General features: G+C 50.2%; 1 protein-coding gene across 2 annotated transcripts in view; it reads left to right on the top strand.

Annotated features, from left to right (window-relative positions):
- The window catches only part of LOC137360463 (immunoglobulin superfamily member 1-like), a 28337-nt gene extending 15588 nt beyond the window's left edge, over nt 1-12749 (top strand). For both annotated transcript variants that reach the window (XM_068025886.1, XM_068025885.1), the window contains 4 exons: nt 4770-4805; nt 8589-8675; nt 10113-10141; nt 10571-12749. In XM_068025886.1, coding sequence (XP_067881987.1) covers nt 4770-4805; nt 8589-8675; nt 10113-10141; nt 10571-10708 — 290 coding nt within the window. In that variant the 3' untranslated portion in view covers nt 10709-12749. The remainder of the gene's footprint in view (nt 1-4769; nt 4806-8588; nt 8676-10112; nt 10142-10570) is intronic.
- The last annotated feature ends 390 nt before the right edge of the window (nt 12750-13139 follow it).

Raw genomic sequence — 13139 nt, 5'->3', positions numbered from 1 at the left:
GCGGAGCAGGCTCGAGGGGCCGAGTGGCCTAGTCCTGCTCCACTTTCATGTGTCCCTATATCGTAGAAAATCTCGATTTTGTATGCAATGCTGTTAAATTTCCCTCAAAGTCCCATTTGTACTGCAAGCATTACTTTGTACTCCTCTGGTGCATTTAGGATAGATTCCGCCCTTTATGGATAAGTGGTTTGACATTGGTCGGAGGAACATCCCTCATTCAGACAGGTGTGATGGCCAAACAGACCAGCTGATCCTGCCACTGCGAACAGGTATTCCAACCCTCGTATACCACCCTTGCATCAGTGGGTCTTTTCAATGGTTCCTGATGCCATCAACTAGGAATCCAGCCCGCCAAAACTTTCCATGCGGCCCACGGATGTAAACTGTACCCGGGCTGTTCCTCATCCTCGCCAGGGCTCCATGACTGGAGATGGGAAATTTCCCGTTGTCAGAGCGACTTTAAAAAAAAAGATTGGAGGTCAGTTTCACAGGTGCTGACATCAGGAACAGTGATTTGCTAAATTTGGACAGATTCCTGGTTTTCCGGCGGGTTCTGACTTTTTTTTTAAAGGCTGCTGGAAAACCCCGAGTCCGAAGTTGGGAAATGACAGTTCCCAATGTCAGACCTGTCAGCTGTGAAACTGACTTGCGATCTTCTTTTTAAAAAAACGGCTGACAAACCATCCGCTGAGCATTTTCACCCTCTGCATCAATCAGAGAGAGAAAGGGGGACAGAGATAGAGGGACAGAGACAGAGAGGGGAGAGAGAGAGAGTGGAGGAAACAGAGGGGGAGGGGACAGAGAGGGGCGGGACAGAGAGAGTGGGGTGTTCAGGAAGAGGGGTGGCAGAGAGAGGGGGGTCGAGTAGAGAGAGAGAGTGGGGGGGCCGAGAGACAGAGGGGGGACAGAGAGAGAAAGGGAACAGAGAGAGAGAGGAGGAACAGAGAGGGGGGACAGAGGAGGGGACAGAGAGGGAGAGGGGAACAGAGAGAGAGGAGGAAGAGAGAAAGAGAGAGACAAGGGGGACATAAGAGAGAGCAAAAGGGGGACAGAGAGAGAGGGGGTTACAGAAAGAGAGGGGGTCGGAGAGAGGGGGTGCAGAGAGAGAGGGGGTACAGAGAGAGTGGACAGACAGAGAGAGAGAGAAAGACAAGGGGGGACAGAGAGGGGTGACAGAGAGGGGCAGAGCCGAGAGAGAGAAGCAGTGTCAGATAGAGAAATGGAGGGACAGAGAGAGAGTGGGGCAAAAGATAAAAAGGGGTGACAGAGAGAGAAAGAGCGGGGACAGGGGCAGGGGGAATACAGAGAATGAGGAAGACACAGTGCAGGGGGGAACAACACAGGGTGGGAAGACACAGGGAAAGAGAAAAAGACAGAGAGAGAGAGAGACGGGGGGGGGGGGGGGGGGGGGGTGGGGGGGTGGCAAGTGATCAAAATCACTCCAGAAAAAAGGACATCTATGTGGAATGCTCCGCATTGCGACATCAAGTGTGCGGGCAGACACTGACTACTTTTGCAAACAAAAAATGCCAGGAATCTCACTAAATCAGTGTTCAACATAGTGACAAGAAAGTAAGTCACAAAATTAATCTTCTCATTTAAAGCTTCTACAGAAAAATGTACATTTGTCGTTGTGTTGATTAATGCGAAGATAAATTTTGAATGCTTTTATCTTTCTGAGAATATCACAGCTGTACTGCGGGAGGACACCTCGGAGGGATCATGCAGCTAGGCAATATGTGTGGAGCTCAGGAATAGGAAGGATGCAGTCACGATGTTGGGGGTTTACTACTGGCCTCCCAACAGCAAGTGGGAGGTAGAGGAGCAGATATGTAGACAGATTTTGGAAAGATGTAAAGGTAACAGGGTTGTAGTGGTGGGTGATTTTAACTTCCCCTATATTGACTGGTACTCACTTAGTGCTAGGGGCTTAGATGGGGCAGAATTTGTAAGGAGCATCCAGGAGGGATTCTTGAAACAGATAGTCCAACTGGGGATGGGGCCGTACTGGACCTGGTATTGGGGAATGAGCCCGGCCAGGTGGTTGAAGTTTCAGTAGGGGAGCATTTTGGGAACAGTGACCATAATTCCATAAGTTTTAAGGTACTTGTGGATAAGGATAAGAGTAGTCCTCGGGTGAAGGTGCTAAATTGGGGGAAGGCTAATTATAACAATATTAGGCAGGAACTGAAGAATTTAGATTGGGGGCGGCTGTTTGAGGGTAAATCAACATCTGACATGTGGGAGTCTTTCAAACGTCAGTTGATTAGAATCCAGGACCAGCATGTTCCTGTGAGGAAGAAGGATAAGTTTGTCAAGTTTCGGGAACCTTGGATAACACGGGATATTGTGAGCCTAGTCAAAAAGAAAAAGGAAGCATTTGTAAGGGCTGGAAGGGTAGGAACAGACAAATCCCTTGAGGAATATAAAGACAGTAGGAAGGAACTTAAGCAAGGAATCAGGAGGGCTAAAAGGGGTCATGAAAAGTCATTGGCCAACAGGATTAAGGAAAATCCCAAGGTTTTTTATACGTATATAAAGTGCAAGAGGGTAACCAGGGAATGGGTTGGCCCACTCAAGGACAGAGGAGGGAATCTATGTGTGGAGCCAGAGGAAATGGGCGAGGTGCTAAATGAGTACTTTGCATCAGTATTCACCAAAGAGAAGGACTTGGTGGATGATGAGCCTAGGGAAGGGAGTGTAGATTGTCTCAGTCATCTCATTATCAAAAAGGAGGAGGTGTCGGGTGTCTTGCAAAGCATTAAGTTAGATAAGTCCCCAGGGCCTGATGGGATCTACCCTGGAATACTGAGGGAGGCAAGGGAAGAAATTGCTGGGGCCTTGACAGAAATCTTTGCATCCTCATTGGCTACAGGTGAGGTCCCAGAGGACTGGAGAATAGCCAATGTTGTTCCTTTGTTTAAGAAGGGTAGCAAGGATAATCCAGGAAATTATAGGCCGGTGAGCTTTACGTCAGTGGTAGAGAAACTATTAGAGAGGATTATTCGGGACAGGATTTACTCCCATTTGGAAACAAACGAACTTATTAGCGAGAGGCAGCATGGTTTTGTGAAGGGGAGGTCGTGTCTTACTAATTTGATTGAGTTTTTTGAGGAAGTGACAAAGATGATTGATGAAGGAAGGGCAGTGGATGTTGTCTACATGGACTTCAGTAAAGCCTTTGACAAGGTCCCGCATGGCAGACTGGTACAAAAGGTGAAGTCACACGGGATCAGAGGGGAGCTGGCAAGATGGATACAGAACTGGCTCGGTCACAGAAGACAGAGGGTAGCAGTGGAAGGGTGCTTTTCTGAATGGAGGGATGTAACTAGTGGTGTTCTGCAGGGATCAGTGCTGGGACCTTTGCTGTTTGTAGTATATATAAATGATTTGGAGGAAAATGTAGCTGGTCTGATTAGTAAGTTTGCGGATGACACAAAGGTTGGTGGAGTTGCGGATAGTGATGAGGATTGTCAGAGGATACAGCAGGATATAGATCGGTTGGAGACTTGGGCAGAGAAATGGCAGATGGAATTTAATCTGGACAAATGTGAGGTAATGCATTTTGGAAGGTCTAATGCAGGTGGGAAGTACACAGTAAATGAAAGAACCCTTAGGAGTATTGACAGGCAGAGAGATCTGGGCGTACAGATCCACAGGTCACTGAAAGTGGCAACGCAGGTGGATAAGGTAGTCAAGAAGGCATACGGCATGCTTGCCTTCATCGGTCGGGGAATAGAGTATAAAAATAGGCAAGTCATGCTGCAGCTGTACAGAACCTTAGTTAGGCCACACTTAGAATATTGTGTGCAATTCTAGTTGCCACACTACCAGAAGGACATGGAGGCTTTGGAGAGGGTACAGAAGAGGTTTACCAGGATGTTGCCTGGTCTGGAGGGCATTAGCTATGAGGAGAGGTTGGATAAACACGGATTGTTTTCACTGGAACGACGGAGGTGGAGGGGCGACATGATAGAGGTTTACAAAGTTATGAGCGGCATGGACAGAGTGGATAGTCAGAAGTTTTTTCCCAGGGTGGAAGAGTCAGTTACTAGGGGACATAGATTTAAGGTGAGAGGGGCTAAGTTTAGAGGGGATGTGTGAGGCAAGTTCCTTACACAGAGTGTGGTGAGTGCCTGGAACTTGCTGCTGGGGGAGGTGGTGGAATCAGGTACCATAGAGACGTTTAAGAGGCATCTTGACAAATACATGAAAAGGATGGGAATAGAGGGATACAGACCCCGGAAGTGCAGAAAGTTTTCGTTTAGGCAGGCATCAAGATCGGCGCAGGCTTGGAGGGCCAAATGGCCTGTTCCTGTGCTGTACTGTTCTTTGCTCTTTGTTCTTTGTTTGTTCTGAAACTGTCTCCCCTATGTAATGTGCCCCGCACCCCCCACTCCCCAAGTGAAAAGGTTGGACAGCCCTGGAATAGAGGGCTATGCTGTCACATTCAGCTGAGTAAAGATGGTCAGAGGCCTGAGTGGAGCGTAAAAGCCAGCCTGGACTGATTGGGTCCAATCGCCTGTTTCTCCACCGTACATCCTATGTCATGTCGGAAGGACAGCAGTCAGTTTTCGCACAGCAAGATCACAAATGCACAACGGAATAATCTGATATCTGTTGCTGTGCAAACGGGATTTGTCCTGGCCCCCCAACTAATGTGCGACAGGAGGAATCATAGAGAAGCAGATTTCAGCTGCTCAAAATGTTTTTTTTTCTGAAGGGATCAAATATAGTTCTGCTCTGTGAAACACGTCTTGTCATTTCAGATGCGCATGTGCCGAGTGATCAGAGCTGGAAGAAAGGTAGGGTTAACGTTTTGTGTCATTATCCTGTCATTAAGTTGTGAAGAGGACATAAGGAGGCTACAAAGGGATATGGATAGGTTCAGTGAGTGGGCAAAGATCTGAAAATGGAGTATAATGTGGGAAAGTGTGAAATTGTCCACTTTGGCAGGAAGAATAAAAAAGATGCATATTATCTAAATGGTGAGAAATTTGCAGAGCTCTGAGATGCAGAGGGATCTGGGTGTCCCAGTGCATGAATCACCAAAGGTTAGTATGGAGGTACAGCACGGAATTAGGAAAGCTAATAGAATATTATAGTTTATTGTGAGAGAAATTGAATGTAAAAGTAGGGAGGTTTTGCTTCAGTTATACGGGGCATTGGTGAGACCACATCTGGAGTACTGTATACAGTATTGGTCTCCTTATTTAAGGAAGGATGTAAATGCGTTGGAAGCAGAAAAGGTTTACTAGACTCATATCTGGATTGGGTGGGCTGTCTTATGAGGAAGGATTGGACAGGCTAGGCTTGTATCCGCTGGAATTTAGAAGAGTAAGAGGCGACTTGATTGAAACATATAAGATCCTGAGAGGTCTTGACAGGGTGGATGTGGAAAGGATGTTTCCCCTTGTGGGAGAATCTAGAACTAGGGGTCACAGTTTAAATATCAGGGGTCACCCATTTAAGACAGAGATGAGGAGAATTTTGTTTTCTCTCTCAGAGGGTCGTGAGTCTTTGGCAATCTCTTCCTCAAAAGGTGGTGGAAGCAGAGTCTTTGAATATTTTTAAGGCAGAGGTAGATAGATTCTTGATGAGCAAAGGGGGCGAAAGATTATCGGGGGTAGGCTGGAATGCGGAGTTGAGGTTACAATCGGAGCAGCCATGATCTTGCCGCATGGCGGAGCAGGCTCGAGGGGCCGAGTGGCCTAGTCCTGCTCCGCCGTCCGTACAGTCGTACGTCCCTGTCTCTCTTTGAAGGTTGCAGGGGTTGGAGAATATACAAGACAGGGGGGGTCTGCCTTATTACTGTGAAATAGTCATGGGGTCATCGGAACAGGAGAAGGCCATTCAGCCCCTCGAGTCTGTTCCACGTGGCAGGCTTTGTATTCCTGCCTTTGGCTAACTAAAATCTATCAACAATTGACAACCATCTATGGAACTCATGGTATCGGGGTGAAATCAGGCACTAGGGCTGTCCTACACACTGGGGTGACAGTCCACAATAACACTGGATAGAAGTGAATGGGAATCTCAATAACAAAGGCTCGCTCAAAGATTTTAATCAGCGACGTAAAGGAGGAGAGTGAGAGAGAGAGAGGCGGAGAGGTTCAGGGAGGGAATTCCAGAGCTCCGGGCCCACCCAGGACAGCTGAAGGCAGGGCCGCAGGGGGGGATGCTCAAGAAGCCGGGATTGGAGGGGCTCCAGAGACCTCGGAGGGTTGGAGGGCTTGGACCCCAATGGAATGTACATAACCGAAGACAGAGGACATTCGGCCCATCGAGTCCCTGGAGCTGTACAGTCGGTCCCACTCCCCAGCTCGACCACGCCCCCCCCCCCCCCCCACCCCATATCCCCGCAAGTCCATTTCTCTCAGGTGGCCATCCAAGTTCCTCTTGGAGTCACTGACCATCTCCACTTCCACCACCCTCGTGGGCAGCAAGTTCCAGGTCATCACCGCCCACACCTCCCCGCTGCGTAAAAAAGTCCCTCCTCATGTTTCTCCCCCACCCCCAACTCCGCATCTCTTACCCAAAACCTTCAACCTGTCTCTCCTTGCACCATTTGCCAATGCAGTACATTTCGTTTGTGCGATAAGGGTGTCACTGACTATGGCAGCATTTATTGCCCATCCCTAATTGCCCTTGAGAAGGTGGTGGTGAACTGCCTTCTTGAACCACTGCAGCCCATGTGAGGTAGGTACACCCACAGTGCTGTTAGGAAGGGAATTCCAGGATTTTGACCCAGTGACAGTGAAGGAACGGTGATATTGTTCCAAGTCAGGATGGTGTGTGACTTGGAGGGGAACTTGCAGGTGGTGGTGTTCCCATGTATTTGCTGCTCTTGTCCTTCTAGTTGGTAGAGGTCGTGGGTTTGGAAGGTGCTGTCTAAGGAGCCTTGGTGCGTTTCTGCAGTGCATCTTGTACATGGTACACACTGCTGCCACTGTGCGTCGGTGGTGGAGGGAGTGAATGTTTGTAGATGGGGTGCCGATCAAGCGGGCTGCTTTGTCCTGGATGGTGTCGAGCTTCTTGAGTGTTGTTGGAGCTGCACCCATCCAGGCAAGTGGAGAATATTCCATCACACTCCTGACCTGTGCCTTGTAGATGGTGGACAGGCTCTGGGGAGTCAGGAGGTGAGTTACTCGCCTCAGGATTCCCAGCCTCTGACCTGCTCTTGTCGCCACGGTATTTATATGGCTACTCCAGTTCAGTTTCTGGTCAATGGTAGCCCCTAGGATGTTGATAGTGGGGGGATTCAGCGATGGTAATGCCATTGAATGTCAAGGGGAGATGGTTAGATTCTCTCTTGTTGGTGATGGTCATTGCCTGGCACTTGTGTGGCGCGAATGTTAGTTGAATTTCACTCCTGAATGTTCTAACTCCAATTTTACAATGTTTGTTCACTCCCCCACCAGAGAAAATAATTTCCCTTACCTATCAATCTATCTGTCTGTCTGTCTGTCTCTCTCTCTCTCTCTGTTCATCTGTCTCTCTCTCTGTCTGTCCCTTTCGGTCTGTTTCTCTCTCTGTCATTCTCTCTCTGTCTGTGTGTCTCTCTCTCTGTCTGTCTCTCACTCTCTGTCAGTCTGTCTCTCTCTCTGTCTTTCTCTCTGTCTGTCTGTCTCTCTCTCTCTCTCTGTCTGTCTCTCCCTCTCTCTGTTTGTCCATCTCTCTGTCTGTCTGTCTCTCTCTATGTGTCTCTTTGTCTGTCTGTCTCTTGCTGTCTCTCTGTCTGACTCTCTCTCTGTCTGTCTTTGTCTGTCCTGTCTGTCTCTCTGCCTGTCTCTTTATCTCTCTGTCTGTCTGTCTCTCTCTCTCTGCCTGTCTGTCTGTCTCTCTCTCTCCGTCTATCTCACTGTCCGTCTTTCAATCTCTTTTTCTCTTTCCGTATGTCTGTCTATCTCTGTTTGTCGCTTTGTCTCTCTCTCTCTGTCTGTCCACCTCTTTCTTGCTCTGTCTCTCTCTTTCCTCCACTCTTTCTTTCTCTCTCTCTCTCTCTTTCTGTCTGTCTCTCTCTCTCTCTGTCCCTCTCTTTCTGCCCGTCTCTCTCTCTGTCCCTCACTGTCTCTCTTTCTGTCTCTCTCTCTCTCTCTCTGTCCCTCTCTGTCTGCCTGTCTCTCTCTCTGTCCCTCACTGTCTCTCTTTCTGTCTCTCTCTCTCTCTCTGTCTGTCTGTCCCTCACTGTCTCTCTTTCTGTCTCTCTCTCTGTCCCTCACTGTCTCTCTCTGTCCCTCTCTCTCTCTCTCTGTACCAGTTACCTATCTCACCACCTGCACAACACCTCAACTTGGTGATTCCTCGGCTGTCCAAACTCAGGCGACTACAAGCCGAGTCCCTGCAAACTGCCCTCATCATGGAGCCTGATCAGTGCCAGCATCATTCAGGCCAATGTGCTGTGCACCTGCTCCAAAAGGCCAACCTGCCCTCCGAAGCTGCCCGAGCCCTGGATCCGGACATGGTCTGCAGCAAGTGCCGCTGTTCCCCAGGGGAACCTGGTGGCAGAGCGGGGTTTTTGTGTGGGGTCTAGAAGTTTCTACACATTGTATTCATTTTCTTTTTTAACATTGCACCCCTCTCAACAGGACTGATCGTGGCAGCGGGCCTACTTGCAGCAGCACTGTTTGCATTCCTAATCCTTGGCCTGGCCTGGTTCTGTTTCTCCAGGAAAAGTAAGTGTTGTCATTTATTTTCCAGGAGTTCTGCATAGACAAATAGTCTCCTGTCCTGGGCAGACCATCCAAATGGGATTATTGTCCTATCCAGTGACCAAAGGTCCAAAACCCCACAAGTTGGATGAAATGATCAGGACTCTCACCACCGAGTCACAAGAATGTGCAGTCGATTCCCAGTTCAGAGTTGATCTCCATAATCCAGGCCGACATTCCCCGGTGTCAGTACTGAGGGAGTGCTGCACTGTCGGAGGGAGATGTATATACTCCAGGACTTGATCTCCATAATCCAGACCGACACTCCCCCGGTGCCAGTACTGAGGGAGTGCTGCACTGTCGGAGGGAGATGTATATACTCCAGGACTTGATCTCCATAATCCAGATCGACACTCCCCGGTGTCAGTACTGAGGGAGTGCTGCACTGTCGGAGGGAGATGTATATACTCCAGGACTTGATCTCCATAATCCAGGCCGACACTCCCCGGTGTCAGTACTGAGGGAGTGCTGCACTGTCCGAGGGAGATGTATATACTCTCGGACTTGATCTCCTTAATCCAGGCCGACACTCCCCCGGTGTCAGTACTGAGGGAGTGCTGCACTGTCGGAGGGAGATGTATAAACTCTAGGACTTGATCTCCATAATCCAGTCCGACACTCCCCGGTGTCAGTACTGAGGGAGTGCTGCACTGTCGGAGGGAGATGTATAAACTCTAGGACTTGATCTCCATAATCCAGTCCGACACTCCCCGGTGTCAGTACTGAGGGAGTGCTGCACTGTCGGAGGGAGATGTATAAACTCTAGGACTTGATCTCCATAATCCAGTCCGACACTCCCCGGTGTCAGTACTGAGGGAGTGCTGCACTGTCGGAGGGAGATGTATATACTCTCGGACTTGAGCTCCATAATCTAGACTGATTCCTGGAGATGAGAGAGTGTTCCGATGAGGGGAGATCGAGTAGAATGGGGGCCGAGATTCTCTGGAGTTTGGAAGAATGAGAGGCGATCTCATTGAAACGGGTAAAATTCGGAGAGTGGGTTTGACTGGGTAGATGCTGAGAGGCTGTTAACAGCCCCCCACTCTCCTGGCTGGAGGGTTTCGAACGGGGGAGGATGGGGGTGGTCACAGATTCAGGATAAGGGGCGGCCAGTCGGGACTGAGACAGGGAGAAGTTTCTTCGCTCCGAGGGGTTTGTGAATCTTTGGAATCTTGAGCTGAGTCATTGATCAAGCCGGAGATGGGTAGAATGTTGGACTCCGATTGAATGAAGGAATAGGGCTGGACTGTGGAATTGTGCTCGAGGATCAGCCGCAATCCGACACTGAGGGCAGCTCTTGCTGACAGCGGGAAGAACATTGAGGCAATGACCCAGCAACAACACAACGTGACGGCTCACTTGCCACTGAAATCTACTTTCTCTCCCCTTCCCCCATTCTAGGTGCAGCCGATGGTCATCCCAGTGACAACGTGAGTACCTTGCGTCAAAGCCTTGCGACCCTGGGGAACCTGTCGCCGGGAGTTAATCTTGAAATTGGCTTCAGCCTGAGTTGTAACTGTATGTGGCGGAGAAGCGGCGTGGGTCAGAGGGAGACGTTTTGAGGAGCGGCTGAAAGGAGGCGGGAGAGGGAGAGGCGGAGAGGTTCAGGGAGGGAATTCCGTCATCCCCACCCCACCCCAGGGCAGCTGAAGGCACGGCAGCCAATGGTGGAGGGAAGGGAGGCTGGAGGAGGTGACAGAGATGGGGGGAGTGAGGGGGGGGGGGGGGGGTCGAGGGGGGAAAGAGCAGGGGTGGAGAAGCGGGACTGAGCCGGATGGCTTGTTCATAGGGACTGGCACTAAGCCCATGGGTCTTGCCTGCTGGAAGCCACTCCAATGCTAATGACTTTCATTGTGCAGGAGACGGAACCCGCGGTGGTCTACGCCTCTCTGAACACTGCCTTCCTGAACCAGCGACAGGGCTCCGCCAGTGCCCCAGCTCCGCGCCAGCCGGCCGAGACGGAGGCGTGCGTGTACGCGGTCATGACGGTCAGATAGCGGCGAGGAGACAGCCGGCTGAGCGAGCTCCGCCGAAATGCGCCCAGGCTCACTTCCCACCCAGAAACGCGGGAGTTCAAATCTCATTAAGGCATTTCAATTGAATGGGTGAATAAATCCAATTCCTTCACCAAAAATCCGGGGTGGTTAGATCGCTTCAGGGGCGGCGCTGTGAAACTGTCACCGATTGCAAGACCAAACCCCGTGTGGGTCAAAGGCGTCCTTTCAGGAAGACAAATCTGCCCATCCTTTCCCGGTCTGGCCGACAAGTGACTCCAGACCCACCGAAATGTGGGTGACTCTTAACAGCTCGGTGAAATGGCCTCGGACATTGTCAAGGGCAACTGGGATGGACAACAAATGCTGGCGATGCCCACATCCCATGAAAGAATTCAGAAAAATAATCTAACAAGCAGGCGAGAGGGGCTGAATGGCCTCCTAATGCTTTATTATATTAGCATCAATATAAACAATATTCGGGTCAAGAAGAACAAATTAATTGGAATTAAATAGCTTGGGCTGATAAGTGGCAAGTAACATTCGTGCCACACAAGTGCCAGGCAATGACCATCTCCAACAAGAGAGAATCGAACCATCTCCCCTTGATATTCAACAGCATTACAATCACTGAATCCCCCACTATCAACATCCTAGGGGTTACCATTGACCAGAAACTGAACTGGAGTAGCCATATAAATACCGTGGCGACAAGAGCAGGTCAGAGGCTGGGAATCCTGTGGTGAGTAACTCACCTCCTGACTCCCCAAAGCCCGTCCACCATCTACAAGGTACAAGTCAGGAGTGTGATGGAATACTCTCCACTTGCCTGGATGGGTGCAGCTCCAACACTCAAGAAGCTCGACACCATCCAGGACAAAGCAGCCCGCTTGATTGGCACCCCATCCACAAACATTCACTCCCTTCACCACCAGCGTACAGTGTCAGCAGTGTGTACCATCTACAAGATGCACTGCAGCAACACGCCAAGGCTCCTTAGACAGCACCGCCCAAATCCGCGACCTCTACCAACTAGAAGGACAAGGGCAGCAGATGCATGGGAACACCACCGCCTGCAAGTTCCCCTCCAAGTCACACACCATCCTGACTTGGAACTATATCGGCCGTTCCTTCACTGTCACTGGGTCAGAATCCTGGAACTCCCTTCCTAACAGCACTGTGGGTCTACCTACCCCAAATGGACTGCAGCGGTTCAAGAAGGCAGTTCACCACCACCTTCTCAAGGGCAATTAGGGATGGGCAATAAATGCTGGCCTGGCCAGTGACGCCCAGAACCCATGAACGATTTAAAAAAAAAATGTTTTCTGTTGAAAAGTTTTGATCCTGCTTCCGATATTTCTGGAAGATCATTATTTAGCTAAAATAGCGGATGACCGAATCGACAACCTGGACTGGATGAGCAGGATGTTGGTCCCATTAAATACTGGGAAGGCTGAAGCCCTTGTTTTCGGTGCCCACTCCAAACTCATTTTCCCACCTACCAACTCCATGCCTCCGCCGAGCAACAGCCAGAGATTAAGCCAGTCCGTTCGCAACCTGGGTGGGTCCCATTTTCCCCCGAGATGACCTTGCGACCTCATGTGGGTGCCATCGCTAAGACCTCCGTAACGTCGCCCGACTCCACCCCTGTCTCAGCTCATCGGCTGCTGAAACCCTCATTCGTGCCTTCGTCACCTCTAGACTTGGCTATTCCACTGCATGCCTGGCTAGTCACCCGCATTCTACCCTCTGTAAGCCTGAGGTCATCCTCGATGCCCGTGTCTTAACTGGCATCGAGTCTCCCTTCACCCCTCACCTCCCTCCCTGTGCTCCCAGTCCAGCAACGCCTCGATTTTAAACTTCTCATCCTCCTCTTCAAATCCCTCCACGGCCCTTCGACCTCCCCTCCCTCTCTCTGTAACCTCCTCCAGCCCCTGCATCCCACCGAGATCTCTGGAGCTCCTCCAATCCCGGCCTCTTGACCATTCCCCGATGCCCATCGCTCCGCCATTGGTGGCCCTGCCTTCAGCTGTCCTGGGGGGGGGGGGGGGTCCCGGAGTTCTGGAATTCCCTCCCTGAACTTCCCTCCCTCTCTCTCCTCCTTTAAACCTCCCTCTGTGACCGATCTTTTGCTCGTCTGTCCATGATATCTCCTGACGTGACTCAGGGTCAAGTTATGTTTGATAACCGCCCCTGTAAAAGCTGCTATATAAATGCAGTGTGTTGTTATTGCTCACTGAAATGCAGTAAAGGAGAGAGTAACATGTCACATTATTGAACAGTCACAGAGTTCAAAGTCCTGGCCCCTTGCTGCAGCAAGTTTATTTTTTGCCCAGATCAATAACTGGAATTTCAATGTCAGCAGGACTGGGAAACTTTGATCCTTTTTCCGTTCATTAACCCCGGGAACATTTTCTTTCCAAATCAACATCGG

This window comes from Heterodontus francisci, unplaced genomic scaffold (assembly GCF_036365525.1).
Source record: "Heterodontus francisci isolate sHetFra1 unplaced genomic scaffold, sHetFra1.hap1 HAP1_SCAFFOLD_1062, whole genome shotgun sequence".
NCBI classification, from domain to species: Eukaryota; Metazoa; Chordata; class Chondrichthyes; order Heterodontiformes; family Heterodontidae; genus Heterodontus; species Heterodontus francisci.
The sequence above is the reverse complement of the archived record's forward strand: the minus strand, read 5'-3'. Positions and strand labels throughout refer to the sequence as shown.